This window comes from Marmota monax, unplaced genomic scaffold (genome assembly GCF_021218885.2).
Source record: "Marmota monax isolate L192 unplaced genomic scaffold, Marmota_monax_Labrador192_F-V1.1 WCK01_AAM20220418_F8-fsc00016, whole genome shotgun sequence".
Taxonomy (NCBI): domain Eukaryota; kingdom Metazoa; phylum Chordata; class Mammalia; order Rodentia; family Sciuridae; genus Marmota; species Marmota monax.
In genome coordinates, this window is record NW_026695209.1 from 7,121,236 (window position 1) to 7,134,098 (window position 12,863).

A 12,863-nucleotide genomic window follows, 5' to 3' on the forward strand; every position below is an offset into this window, starting at 1 on the left:
CAATTCTTTAAGGTTAATTAAACTCAGCAGGATTTATAAACAGAAGTGTTCATGGACAAATTAACACTTTGTAAAGTCAAACAAAAATAAAAAGCGGTACTTGCATTTCATCTTGTTGTTTCATACATGGTTACTATCATCCCTCCGGTTATTTAAAACAAAAACATGAAAGCATTTTTTGACTTCTTTCTTCCCTTTGCCTTAAATTAGAATCAATCAACAAATAGTTGACATGACTTGAATGCTATCTAGAATATATATATATATATATATATATATATATATATATATATATATATATATATATATATACTGGTTTATATATGTAATAATGATACCTCAAATCAGAAAAAAAAAAAGATTTCTTCTAGAGTATTGCAAGATATCCCTGTCCCAAGTATGTCCTCTAAACCTTCAATGCTTAGTTATCCATTCTTCTATAGTAGCTAAAGTAATTTTTATAAAAACCTTCTGTTTTTATAAACAGTTTTCTAGTTCAAGTAAAATTCAGATTCCTTACTTTGACCAAAGACAATTTTGAGCCCTTAAATTATTCTCCATATGACATTTGTACCAATCTGTCTCAGCTGTACATCACTCATGTTCATTTGTCCTTGAACAGAGCAAACTGTTTTGCACCTCAAGACCTACATATTACTGTTGCACCTGAAAGAATGTTTTCCCCCTGATTTTTATATTGTAAAATTAATAATTCAGTCAATATATCATTCTAATGAATAACTCTTCATTGGAGTAAGAGGTTGTCCTTAAGGTTTGCACAGAGTTACTGCACAAGCTAAGGGTCACTCTGGCACTGTAATCCACATGTCTGGATTTGTTCAGAACACCATTTACCTGGATGTATGCAGCTGCCTAAAGGCCTAAATGTGAAATAATAAAGTTAGTTTTGAAATTCACTGCATAAGAAACCTGGATTTTTTTAAAGTCATATACTTTATTGTTTTGCAGCTTGAAATATTTATATTGCAACAATATTGACCATACCCCAATAAATCTGGGTAATAAATAAATAAATCACTACAGCCCCAATGAAAATTTTAATAGATTTTGTGTATGTGTATGTGTGTGTGTGCGTGTGCGTGTGTGTGTGTGTGTAGTAATTACAAGATGATTTAAATAGAAAGGCAAGATTTGAGAATAGCAAAACAATCTTAAAGTCCAACAAAGGCAGAGGATGCATGCTATTAGCTATCAGGGAGAATTTTAAAGCTTTAGTGTTAATAGCTCAGTTTTGGTGAAAGGATAAAGTCAGCAAAGCAACAGAAAGCAAACATAGAAACAGACCTATTCTTTCCTTTGTGGCCCATCTGAGATATGACAAAAATGACACTGCTGACAGTGAATAAAGCATGCCATTTTCAGTCAATGCTTCTATTGTCAAAACTAAGGTTTTAAAAAAGCCAACCGAAAAGTGCCTGGACTCCAACCTCAGGTGGACTGCAGTTCTAAATGTGTAAAAAAAAATGCAAAGATTATCATTAAAAATTTTCCAAAGTCTATGTATGAAGACATGAATTGGTGTGAATATACTATGTATACAACCAGAGATATGAAAATTTGTGCTCTATATATGTAATAAGAATTGTAACCCATTCCACTGTCATATATAAATTAAAAAAAAAAAAGAAAAAGTGCCTTAGTGACTTGGTATAGTCATAGATTTGTAAAATATAACTTAAAAGTGGAAATTAAATATTGTATTACACTGAAATTAAACACTTCTCTTCAAAAGAAGCAACATTTTGACCTGTCAAAAGATATCACAGCATTGAATGAGATCATATCTAATTATATTAACTATACAAAATTTATAATATGAGCATTATGATATTCATATAGGATATAATGAATAATATATATTGATGAATTTAAAATAATCACATACACACACAAACACATACACACACACAAACACACACACACACAGGTCCATGTATACAAAGTGTAACATATTGAAGAACAGCTACATAGCAGATAGGAAAGAAAACAGCCTAATGCACAATGACTGAAATACTTGAATGAAGACCTCAATAAAAGATCATATCCAAATATTTAAAAAGGAAGAGAAAAGTCAATTTTGCTAGTGCATACATATTGTCAATTTAAATCAATATGACCAACTACTACATACCCAGTAGAATCAAAGAAACAAAAATATGAAAAGACTACTATAGTGCCAATCAACCAAAATTCTCACTCTGGAGTAGTTAGAACTGACAATACCTTGGAACATCATTTAGATACCCTACAAAAGCAGAATATATGTACATGTGGTGTATATCCCAGCAATTCCACACTAGGTTAAATACTAAAATCATGTACATTTTGGAAACTACCAAAATCCATATCAATAACTGAATGGGGAAAGAAATTTTAGTATATTTATATCATGAGTTATTACACAGAGACTTGAATGAAGATTATCTGCCAATAAAAAATAGCATAGATTGATTCTAGAATGGAATCAACTAAATTGAATGGACTAATAGGAAAAGAAGGAAAAGAAGATGTATCAACAGTTTTTATAATACACAAACATAAGCTATAGTGTTAAACATCACATTATTGTTTAGTTTGAGATTGAAGAGGAAAGGGAAAGGAGCTTTAAATGGTAAAATTATTTTTCTTGATATGATCCTTGAACACAGCATGTTCATTTTTTTTAGTAATTTTAAGCTCTGTGCTTATGATGACTATACTTTAAATAATAATTTGCTTCTATAAGAATAAAAACATTAAAAGAGAACATTAGCAGACTATGTGCTTTCTGAACTTCTTGCATTGAGCCTATTGTATTTTTGTAAATCTACTATATATGATATCTTTTCTATTTTGTTGTATCTATTCAGTTAATAAAAACTGTTTTAGCCAAGAGAATGAGGCAGAAGAATCCCAAGTTTGATGTCAGCCTCAGCTACTTAGAGAGATCCTCAGCAAATGTGGGAGACCCCAACTCATTAAAAGAGAGGCAGGGATAGTGCTAGGATATAGCTCAGTGATAAAACCCCTGAGTTGTTCAGCTGGGGTGGTAGCTAAGTGATAAATTCCCTGAGTTAGTCAATCCCAGTAGCAAAACAATAAAAACAAAAGCAAAACATTACAAATTTCTTGACATATCAGAATCACATCAGTTACACATCCATTGATTTACAAATTGCCATACTAGTGTCTGTTGTGCTCTGCTGCCTTTTGAACAACCCACAATAAAAAATTAAAAAAAAAATAAATAAAGACAGTGTAGATATCAAAAAAAAAAAAAAACAAAAGCAAGAAAATCAAGCTATAAAATAGGGTGACTCCTGACATAGATAAATACATGCATAAGAAAAAATGATAGTAATTAGTCCACAATGAAAAGGAATTAAATCTTGATATTTAGAAAATGAATAAATCTTAAAACATGATGAATGAAGGATACCATATTTAAAAAAATAGTACACATTGAAGTAAGTTCATTTACATGAAGCTCATTATCAGGTAAAAATTACATGTGGTAAAAACCATCAGAACAGTAGTACACTGAAATTTAGGGAAGATGGGGTGGGTTTACTAGATAGTAACATAAAAGAACATTTGACAAATGACGATTGAGGTTATGAGGTTATGCATAGCTGTAATGTATTACTAAAACATTTAAAAGTTTATGAATTTTCAAGAGTTTTGCATTACACGGATGTAAGCATCTGTCAGGACTCATCAAATAGAGCATTTGTGTATTTCAATGTATGTAGCTTTATTTAAAGAAAACATTAGAAATTTTGAACTTCATGTAATGATATGGAATCCTTATGTAATGGCTATCTATACTGACTTTTTGAAATTTAAAAATATAATGCAGTGTGATGTGTATATGTGTTATAAAGGAAATAAAATAAAATTTTAATTGTAAAAACCAACCGGTTGGAAAATACGTGCTTATTTGTTGTAAAATTCCTCTCTCTAAAAAACAAATGCCGAATGTCTTCTTTGATATAAGGAGGGCAACTCAAAACCAAGTAGGGAGGAAAAGCATGAGAAGAAGATTACCATTAAACAGCGACTAGAGATGGAAGGGAAAGGGAGAGAGAAGGGAAATTGCATGAAAATGGAAGGAGACCCTCATTGTTATACAAAATTACATTTAAGAGGAGGTAAGGGGAAAGGGGAAACAAAAAGAGAGAGAGAAATGAATTACAGTAGATGGGGTAGAGAGAGAAGATGGGAGGGGAGGGGAGAGGAGGGGGGATAGTAGGGGATAGGAAAGGCAGCAAAATACAACAGACACTAGTATGGCAATATGTATAAACGTGGATGTGTAACCGATGTGATTCTGCAATCTGTATACGGGGTAAAATTGGGAGTTCATAACCCACTTGAATCAAATGTATAAAATATGATATGTCAAGAGCTTTGTAATGTTTTGAACAACTAATAAAAAAATAAACAAATAAAATTTTAAAAAAATCCTTTCTCTATGGTTGAAAAATTCCATACTGAAATGTTAAAAATGTATTCAATAGAAAGATTTTAAGATTAAAATAGCTAATAATTTAGATTCCCTGCACCCTGTAGAGTGCTCATTTTTGGTTCTCAGGTTTGATTCACACATATGTATCAGGCACGCATGTTTATTCAGGCATATATATATATATATATATATATATATATACACACACACACACACACACACACACACACATATGTTTTATGTGCTTTCTGAACTTTCTACATCAAACATTTTGAGATTACATACAAATTTTAAAAAGACATGATATATGCATAAAAAGTATTAAATCACAGCAAAAAGTATTTTCTACAATGTTCCGCTAAATTTTCTTAGAATTTCTATTCCATTTAAATAAATGAAGCTTCACAAACGTCTCAAAATTCTAACATGTAGTCATGTTTTAATTAAAATTTGGAAGCATAAATTCAGTCTTTAATAGTATGTATTGCATAGAACATGGTCTATACAAAATAAAATCTTGTAATCTTTATGTAGTCACTTGATACACTTATAGGAGATGCCACAATTTTATGTTATTAATAATTCCGATTACTTTTGACTCCTTTATTTTATTCAACATGAACTGAAAATGGGAGAATCACAAATACCTTTGTATGACTATCTTTATATCCATCCATTTATCATCATTAAATCATGACAATGATTCTTTTAATTGAGGATCCCATTTTGAGATTATTTTTTGAGTAGAGGGTTCTCAAAGCCATTTGGCTCTTCAGGGTGTTACACTGAAGGCAATAGAGACTTAATTCATAGACTAGGCAATGAAGTGCTCAGAGTCTTTACAGTTAATCTCCCCTTGGAAATCCAAGTCCCCAGCTAAAGCACTCAGGTTTAACTGTGGTATTTGGTTAAAGTGACATGGTACAGATGCCTTATACTCACAGATATGCAGCTTTCCCTTCTTCCAGTTCTTTACTTTTGCCACTGGAGCCACTTTTCTTCCCACACATTCTCCTGGTGATGCACATCAGTAGCCCACATTGTCGAATAAAGAAGCAGCTGACATCTGTTACCACAAGTATTAGCAAAAGTGCAGCAACTCCTAGGCCAATGACTGCTCCAAGTCCAAGACCATTAAAAAGTGTGTCTTAAAAATAAAGAAAACAATTTCATTAAATATCCTAATTAAAAAGCCTAAACAACCAGTTTAAAAATTAATCCTAACCAAGGTATATATTCAAATAAAGAGGAAAAAAGTGATAGTAACTGGCAGACTTCAACTTCATGATTGTTAGGACCTATTATCTGGCTTTCAAACCATATTTTAAGCATGACAAGTTAATGACTTAAATTTTTTCAAACTTTCTTTTCTTAAAAAAAATTCGAAGTAACTCTTTTCAATATACTTCTAGATTCCCTGTGGGGAAGATTATGAATATTATCATATTCCAAACTAAAAAAGGAACAATCTGGTGAATCCCTTTCAGGAGTAAGCAGTTTCACACCCTATGAAGATCATGTAATAGAGAGATTGACTGCCTAGAAGACATAGGGATGCTTCATTAAGCAGGTGAAATCTGAACTGGTCTGTCTGAAGTTCTGGTCAGAGAAGGGAACAAAGGCTCTTCTAAGAGAAGCAAGTGGTGTGTGCAAACATAAAGGGAGTGTGGAGGTATTTTTTGGAGTACAGTGAGGAGATCCCTGCAGGGGGAAGTGCTGCCTACACATGGGGTGAGTAGAGTGGTAGGGGGGGACTTAAAAGATACAACATGTTATTATTTTATATTTTAAGTATGACAGGGTTAGGAGTTACTTTTACGGGAAAGAGTAGCATGATCTAACTTGTGTTCGAGGAGGGCGTATTCCAGAACTGTACAAGGTGGTCAAGATGCATGTGAAACAGGAAGAGAAGCTTTGATCATGGCCCTTCAGGCCAAGTGGAGCCTGCACCAGGAACTGGAGTTCCTGCCTGTAGACAAGGAGAAGCTGCCAGCTGCGGGAAGCTAACCATAATGTTTTAACAGAACTTGATTATATTTGGTAAAGTCTAATGTGGTTATCCACGTATATTTTAAATCCTCAGGCTGCTTTCAGTACATTTTTATAAAGTATTCTTGTCTTTTATATGGACATATTTATGTGCACTCAGATGAATAGGCTCATAAATTGTAAGCTCTTGATACAGACAACCCATGGCTTATTACCAAAATTTATTTTCTCACACCCCTTATTTTAAGGAGCATAAAGACTATATTTTCATCGCTTATTCTTCTCCATGGTGTCTCTATTCTCCAGTATTCCTGAGGGCTCATCATAATGCTCTGTTACATGTATCACTACTTATTTTACATATAAATGGCAGCCCAAACCTTTATTTCAAATCACTTTGCACTACTTGGAGATAGTATTTTGTAGGAGGAAGGATAAAAAGGGAATAATGATCAACCAAACTATTTTTATCCCCTTTAATATCTGTTTCAGGGCAAGAAAATCTATCTTACAGAGGACATTTGATTTAATAATGTATATTGGTTAAATAGCATATATATAGTGTTTAAATGGCATTTATATTTAAAATTATATACTTTTCCCCCTAACACTTTATTTTCCTATATATCGTTGTATACTGAGGGAGAATTATAAACTAAATACACGTTCAAAGTATCTTTTAGCAGTCTGATGTTACAAAATATCATATTTCTCACCCAGGGATAAATTAATTAAAAAGTCCGCACTCATAATTTAATTCATTACAATGTTATTTAAAAGCTCAAATAAGAACTAGGCTGATGACTTTCTTCTATGGGAGATCATTATGTATTGGAAGGTGTAAGACACACAATTTAGAATGTAGTGTGATTCATTGCTTTCTTATTGGCAAAAACAAACGAAACAAAACAAAAATCAGAACAAAAACTTGGGATAAATATAAAGTTTATGGCTGGTGGTAAGAAAGCAAGATAGAGAATACAATTGAGAAAGTTTTGAAGAGTGAGAAGAAACCTTCCATTTTATGGCAGAATTCAATTTCTACCACAAATCATGAATAAAAAAGAGGTATAAAAATATATGATATACATGTGATTAGCAAGTATGTACAGATATTAAGGATGGGATATGGGAGATGAATGGTGGGAGCTGGGCTTCATTAAGTGACGGATGTGGAGGTTAAGGAGAATGGGTTTGAAATTTAATATGTAATCAAATAAATTAAAAAAAATATTACAAACTAGCAGTGCCAACAACAACAAAATTTAGAAAGTGTGATCATTTTCAAAAAAAAAATGGTAGGAGGTCATTAAATGTGTTAAGCTCAGGAATCAGAATCAGCAACAATATTAAGAACAGTTAGTAGAGGTCTGTGCTATAGCAGTGGCTGTAGAATGTCAGCTACTCTTACTTCTCTCTTATCCATGCCCATTTCTTTTCCATAGTCTATACAGGCATGCCAATTCCCTAACTTATGTTTGGATTGAAAGGTGAGAAAGCAGTTAGATCCAGCCTCTTATATGTGATCAGAGATTGAAAAAAAAAAAAACAATAATAATTAATTTCCATTAAAATAGTTTAAAATGCACTGAATACCAGAGTCTAATATTATAAAATTATATTACATGTATGTGTGATTATGTATAACTATTTTGCATATTTTACTTGGAATAACATTTTAAGTGGTCCACCATGTTAACACTGCTATTTAAATATCTTCCCAATATGCCTTAAGGTTTTAGTATTTCTTTTAAATAACTCTGTATAAAAAGCAAACAACCTAAAATATAAATATATACACTCTCTAGAAATTTCTATGCAAATCTCTAAATAACTGATATCATTTGCTGTGAGAAATTTTAACATAAGAACCAAAATTAAAGAAAATAAACTGTGCTAATTTTAGGGAGGGAAAAAGCATGGCTGAAGACAAAAGAGTAGAAAACAGATTTCTTGTGGTAAACATTTCAAATTACTGAAAACTTTAGAAATTATATTTTAGAGGTTATTTTAACAAATCTGGAGCAATAATAAACCACGAGAAATTTTGGAATATGTGAAGTCCTTGAACAATAAAATACTTATTACCTTATCTACATTGAATACCACATAATTAAATATGTGACAAAAATTCTCCTTTAGAAAAAAAAAGGAATAAAGAGCATACAAAATATTTTCTATATCTTTCTCTTTCTCTTTTTTTGAGGGGGTGGGAGTACTCGTGATCCAGTCCAGGGGTGCTTTACCACTGAGCTACATCCCCATTCCTTTTTATTTTATTTTATTTTATTTTGAGACAGAGTCTTGCTGAGTTGCTGAGGCTTTTATCAAATCTGTGATAAACCCGCCTCAGCCTCCAGAGTTTCTGGGAGAGTAGAAGTGCTGCACCACACCTAGCAATAAAGTTGGGCTGTTTTGTTTTTGTTTAGGTACTGGAGATTGAACCTAGGGCTTTATGCATGTTATACAAGCACTCTACTACTGAGCTAGATCTCCTTATTATATAGTCAAATTCCTACTTTTGAAGTTTATTCCTACACAGGGAACCATGTAGTCTTCACATCTGATGATATGTATTGGAATGCATGTTGGATGTGTCTTTTTCCCCATAAGAAAAATGTAGTGTTTATTGGCTAGTAGGAAGGGGAGAGAGCTTTGTAAATCTGAATGACTTGATCTGAAGAGATACTGGCCAAATTGGTTAAAGAACTGAATAATTTAAATGTTCTTTTCTTAACCATTACCTGATCCAGTTCATTTTTCTGTTACTATAAGTTTTTGCATTTTTTAATCATATAAGACTATAAATGCAAAATAGAGAAAACTACTTGGATGGTTTATACTCTTATTCTCTTCGGAATTTCTGATAACAAAGTTTTTAGTTTTAGATATTAACTGTAGTGTGTCTTAGGGACTTCAAATTTCTAGAGTTACGCCAAGAGGAAAAAATGCCTACATAATTAAAACTACATGTTTTAAACATGTTAGTTCATTTATAATGTCTCTTATTATATGGTTCATATTAATTAGTACATTTTATACTATCAACTATAAAATAGAAGTATAGATTTTCAATTTACTTCAAAATCTATTATGGCAAGTAACCAAGATATACCTTAATAGGTAAATGGATAAATAAATGAAAGTACATGAAATACTATTTATGAAGAAAAAGTCTTATTAAACCATAAAAATACATGGACCCTAAATATATATTACCTTAAATAGATATTACTAAATGAAAAGCTGAAAGCTTATTGAAAAGGGTGCATACCTTCTGATTTCAACTTATGAAATTCTACAAATAGCAAAAGTCACAACCAGTAAAATGATGTGTGCTTACCAAGGGTTAGAAGGGGAGTTAGGGTGAGTAGACAGCACTAAAGAGGGTACCCTAATGGTTGGTACATGTCATTATATATTTGTCCAAACACAGAAATGTAAAATAACAAGAATGAATCTTGGTGGAAATTGTGGATTCTGGGTGACAGGTTCCATTGTCAAAAAATGTATTGATGTGGTGTTTGATACAGAAAACAGTAAAGCATGAGTAATGTCAAGAGATCTGTGGAAATCACCTTCCTTTCAATTGTTTCTGTGACACTAAAACAGTTCTAAAAATTAAAGTCTATTTAAAAGGACAAAAAATATTATGATGCTTGAGTGACTTTAAGGGAATGACTTCCATGCATGTGTTGATTGAGAATTCTATAAAACTAGGTTCATTCTTTCATGTCCTCTAGTAACTAAAAACACAGTTATGTATTAATAATAAACATATATATCTTAAATGCTTTTAGCCTTGCTATTTTATATGATGGAACTCATCAGAAATCTATATCATACTTTTCTTTAAGGAAATATTTTCTATTCCCTCAAATAAACTTCATGACAGAGCTGGTCAATCACAGATCAGTATATTAAAATCCTAAACAACATTTTAACTGTTTTCTACCAAAAAGAACAGTGAAGCAGAAAAGTTTTCTTGTCATTATTTAAGAAACTCAGATAATTTTGCATTTAACATTCTGCACAGTATACATATCTAATTCAGCCTCTGTAAAAATAAGAGAAATAATAACCCCTTTAAGATTTAGTTCATGGATTACTGAAAGCAAATGTCAATTTGAGAAAATAATTTTTATTTCTACTTTAACAATATGGAAATGAAAATATTCTTCTATTTTAAATATTTTATAAACATTTTCTCTTTGCAATTTTAAATAAAAAAATGAATAAAGAAACTTTTATAAAAGATTATGAGTGTTTAGGCTATATATTTTGACTGCTTAAAATGGAAATAATAGATACTGAAGTAGAAACACCAATTTTTTGATGATACTAAGTAAAAAAATATCATTTTATAAAACTAGTATAAAATTACCTATTTCTACCAATAATATAAATTCATTCTTTTAAAATGTTACCGTAAATGGATAAAAATAAGAAAAATGACTAAAATTTATTGGATTCCACAGATATAGTGTATATTTGTTCACACTGATTGTGGGAAATGAATGTATATAATTGTTTACGTCCAAAAGATAACATTTATCTAATAGAAACAAATTGATTATACATAGTTTTTCCTCTGACACATAGTGTTTTCCACAGGCCAATTAAGAAAATAGCAAAGAAACTAGGTAAAGATACAAGACCATATAATTTATAGACTAGATATACATATGCCAAGTTTAAATTGTTTAATCTAATAAATATATGAGGAAGATATCCCAAGTTATTTAACTATGTCAGTGACTTGTTATTTGACTTCTCTTATTTTCAGGTTTCGATTTAATAGAGTTTTTAAAAATAATACTTCTATCTTTCCACAAATCTCTTCTGAGTTTCTTCACATACAGCTCAAAATAATAGTTATAACAATTTAATGAAGGAATAAAATGCTTAACAGTTACCAAATAATTCCCATTTGATATTGTTTGGTAATGCACCGTCAGTAAAAATAAAAGTAATAAGAAAGAAAAACAACTGTTTTTCTCTAGGTGCAGTAAACTTTGGTCAGTATTCAAAAGTATACATATTAGTATTAAATACAGGTTGTACATTAAAATTTCAGTATGAAATGCATACAAATATTTTTAAACAGGTGGTAGATAGATAGATGATACATGATAGATAGACTGGAGTGGGCTGTTTTGGAATAAGAGATGAAGCATTTTTTAGAAGTAATTTCTAGAATAATTCAAATCCTGCAAACAAACATTTCCTTTTGTAATTTTTGCACTAATTTGTCAATCTTTGTCTAGCAATGAAACAACTGATTGTGTTTTCATGAGATTATATATTAGTTTTCAATTCATGTCTATGGCTTATTCACTATTAAAATTATTTGAAGAATTTCTGTAGTGAAAAGTAACAATTATTATCTATATCAGTACTCTTAAGAAAATGTTGGAAATGGGTTCAAATGATACATCTGTAACATGTAAACTATTCATCTTTCTATGCCTTGCCATTCTCCTCTGAAACATAAGATAAATACTACTTCCAATAGATCTTATGAAGAGTGAATGATATATTTCATTTAAGGCATTTCCAGTGTAGGATATAGTTGCTGTTCAAAATACAAACTGCTCATAATTTTATACTTCTTATTATATGTCAGACTTCCAAAGCCATTATTTTTGTTTCATACTTTAGCAATAGATGAGTAGAAAATCTTAGTGACTTTTTCCAACTATATTATTATGCTGCCCAAAGTGAAAGAAATTATCATGCATGAACCAAAGTAATGGAAGAAAAATCACTTCAGGCATTTATGTCTGGTTTTACGAACTTTTGCCAACAATTGGTATTACTCAACAATCTTTACATTACTGCATTTATTCACTATGTTCATGTGCTTTATTAAAATGTCATCTGATTATTTTGGCCTTCCAGTGTGATTACATATTTTGATAACCTAGAACCAGGATCCTATAAACAACACTGGGTATGTTTCTAAACTTTTTCAAGAGATGATAATTATAAAAGTCAGAGGGTATATTTTTGTCTAAAATTTGAAATCATTCAATTAGTATATGTTTATTATTATTTCCTGGCTATGTAAATAATTGTTGAGCTGTTGATTTTGATCAAGTTAGAAATTAAAATACACAAGGACAAAAGGTTGTACCAGTAATAAAGAAAACACATATAACAAAGCTTTTCCTCAGTTTTCTTTATTACAACATGGAGACACAAAGGTACAGAAAATAAAATGACATTTAATATACTATGAAACACATGCATAGGATTACACATAGTGCTGGATATTATGTTGGGGGTTTTAAATAAGAATGATACTGAGGACAATACACTTATAACATGTACATTTTTTTTCAAAATAATCTGTGATGAAAACAAATGCAATTAAAGTGATCAAAATAGTCATTTTAAACAGAAG

At 30.9% G+C, this 12,863-nt stretch overlaps 1 protein-coding gene across 2 annotated transcripts in view; it reads right to left on the reverse strand.

Moving 5' to 3' along the window:
• The window catches only part of Ncam2 (neural cell adhesion molecule 2), a 484,565-nt gene that overhangs the window by 14,010 nt on the left and 457,692 nt on the right, over positions 1–12,863 (reverse strand). For both annotated transcript variants that reach the window (XM_058574574.1, XM_058574576.1), the window contains one exon: positions 5,411–5,615. In XM_058574574.1, coding sequence (XP_058430557.1) covers positions 5,411–5,615 — 205 coding nt within the window. The remainder of the gene's footprint in view (positions 1–5,410; positions 5,616–12,863) is intronic.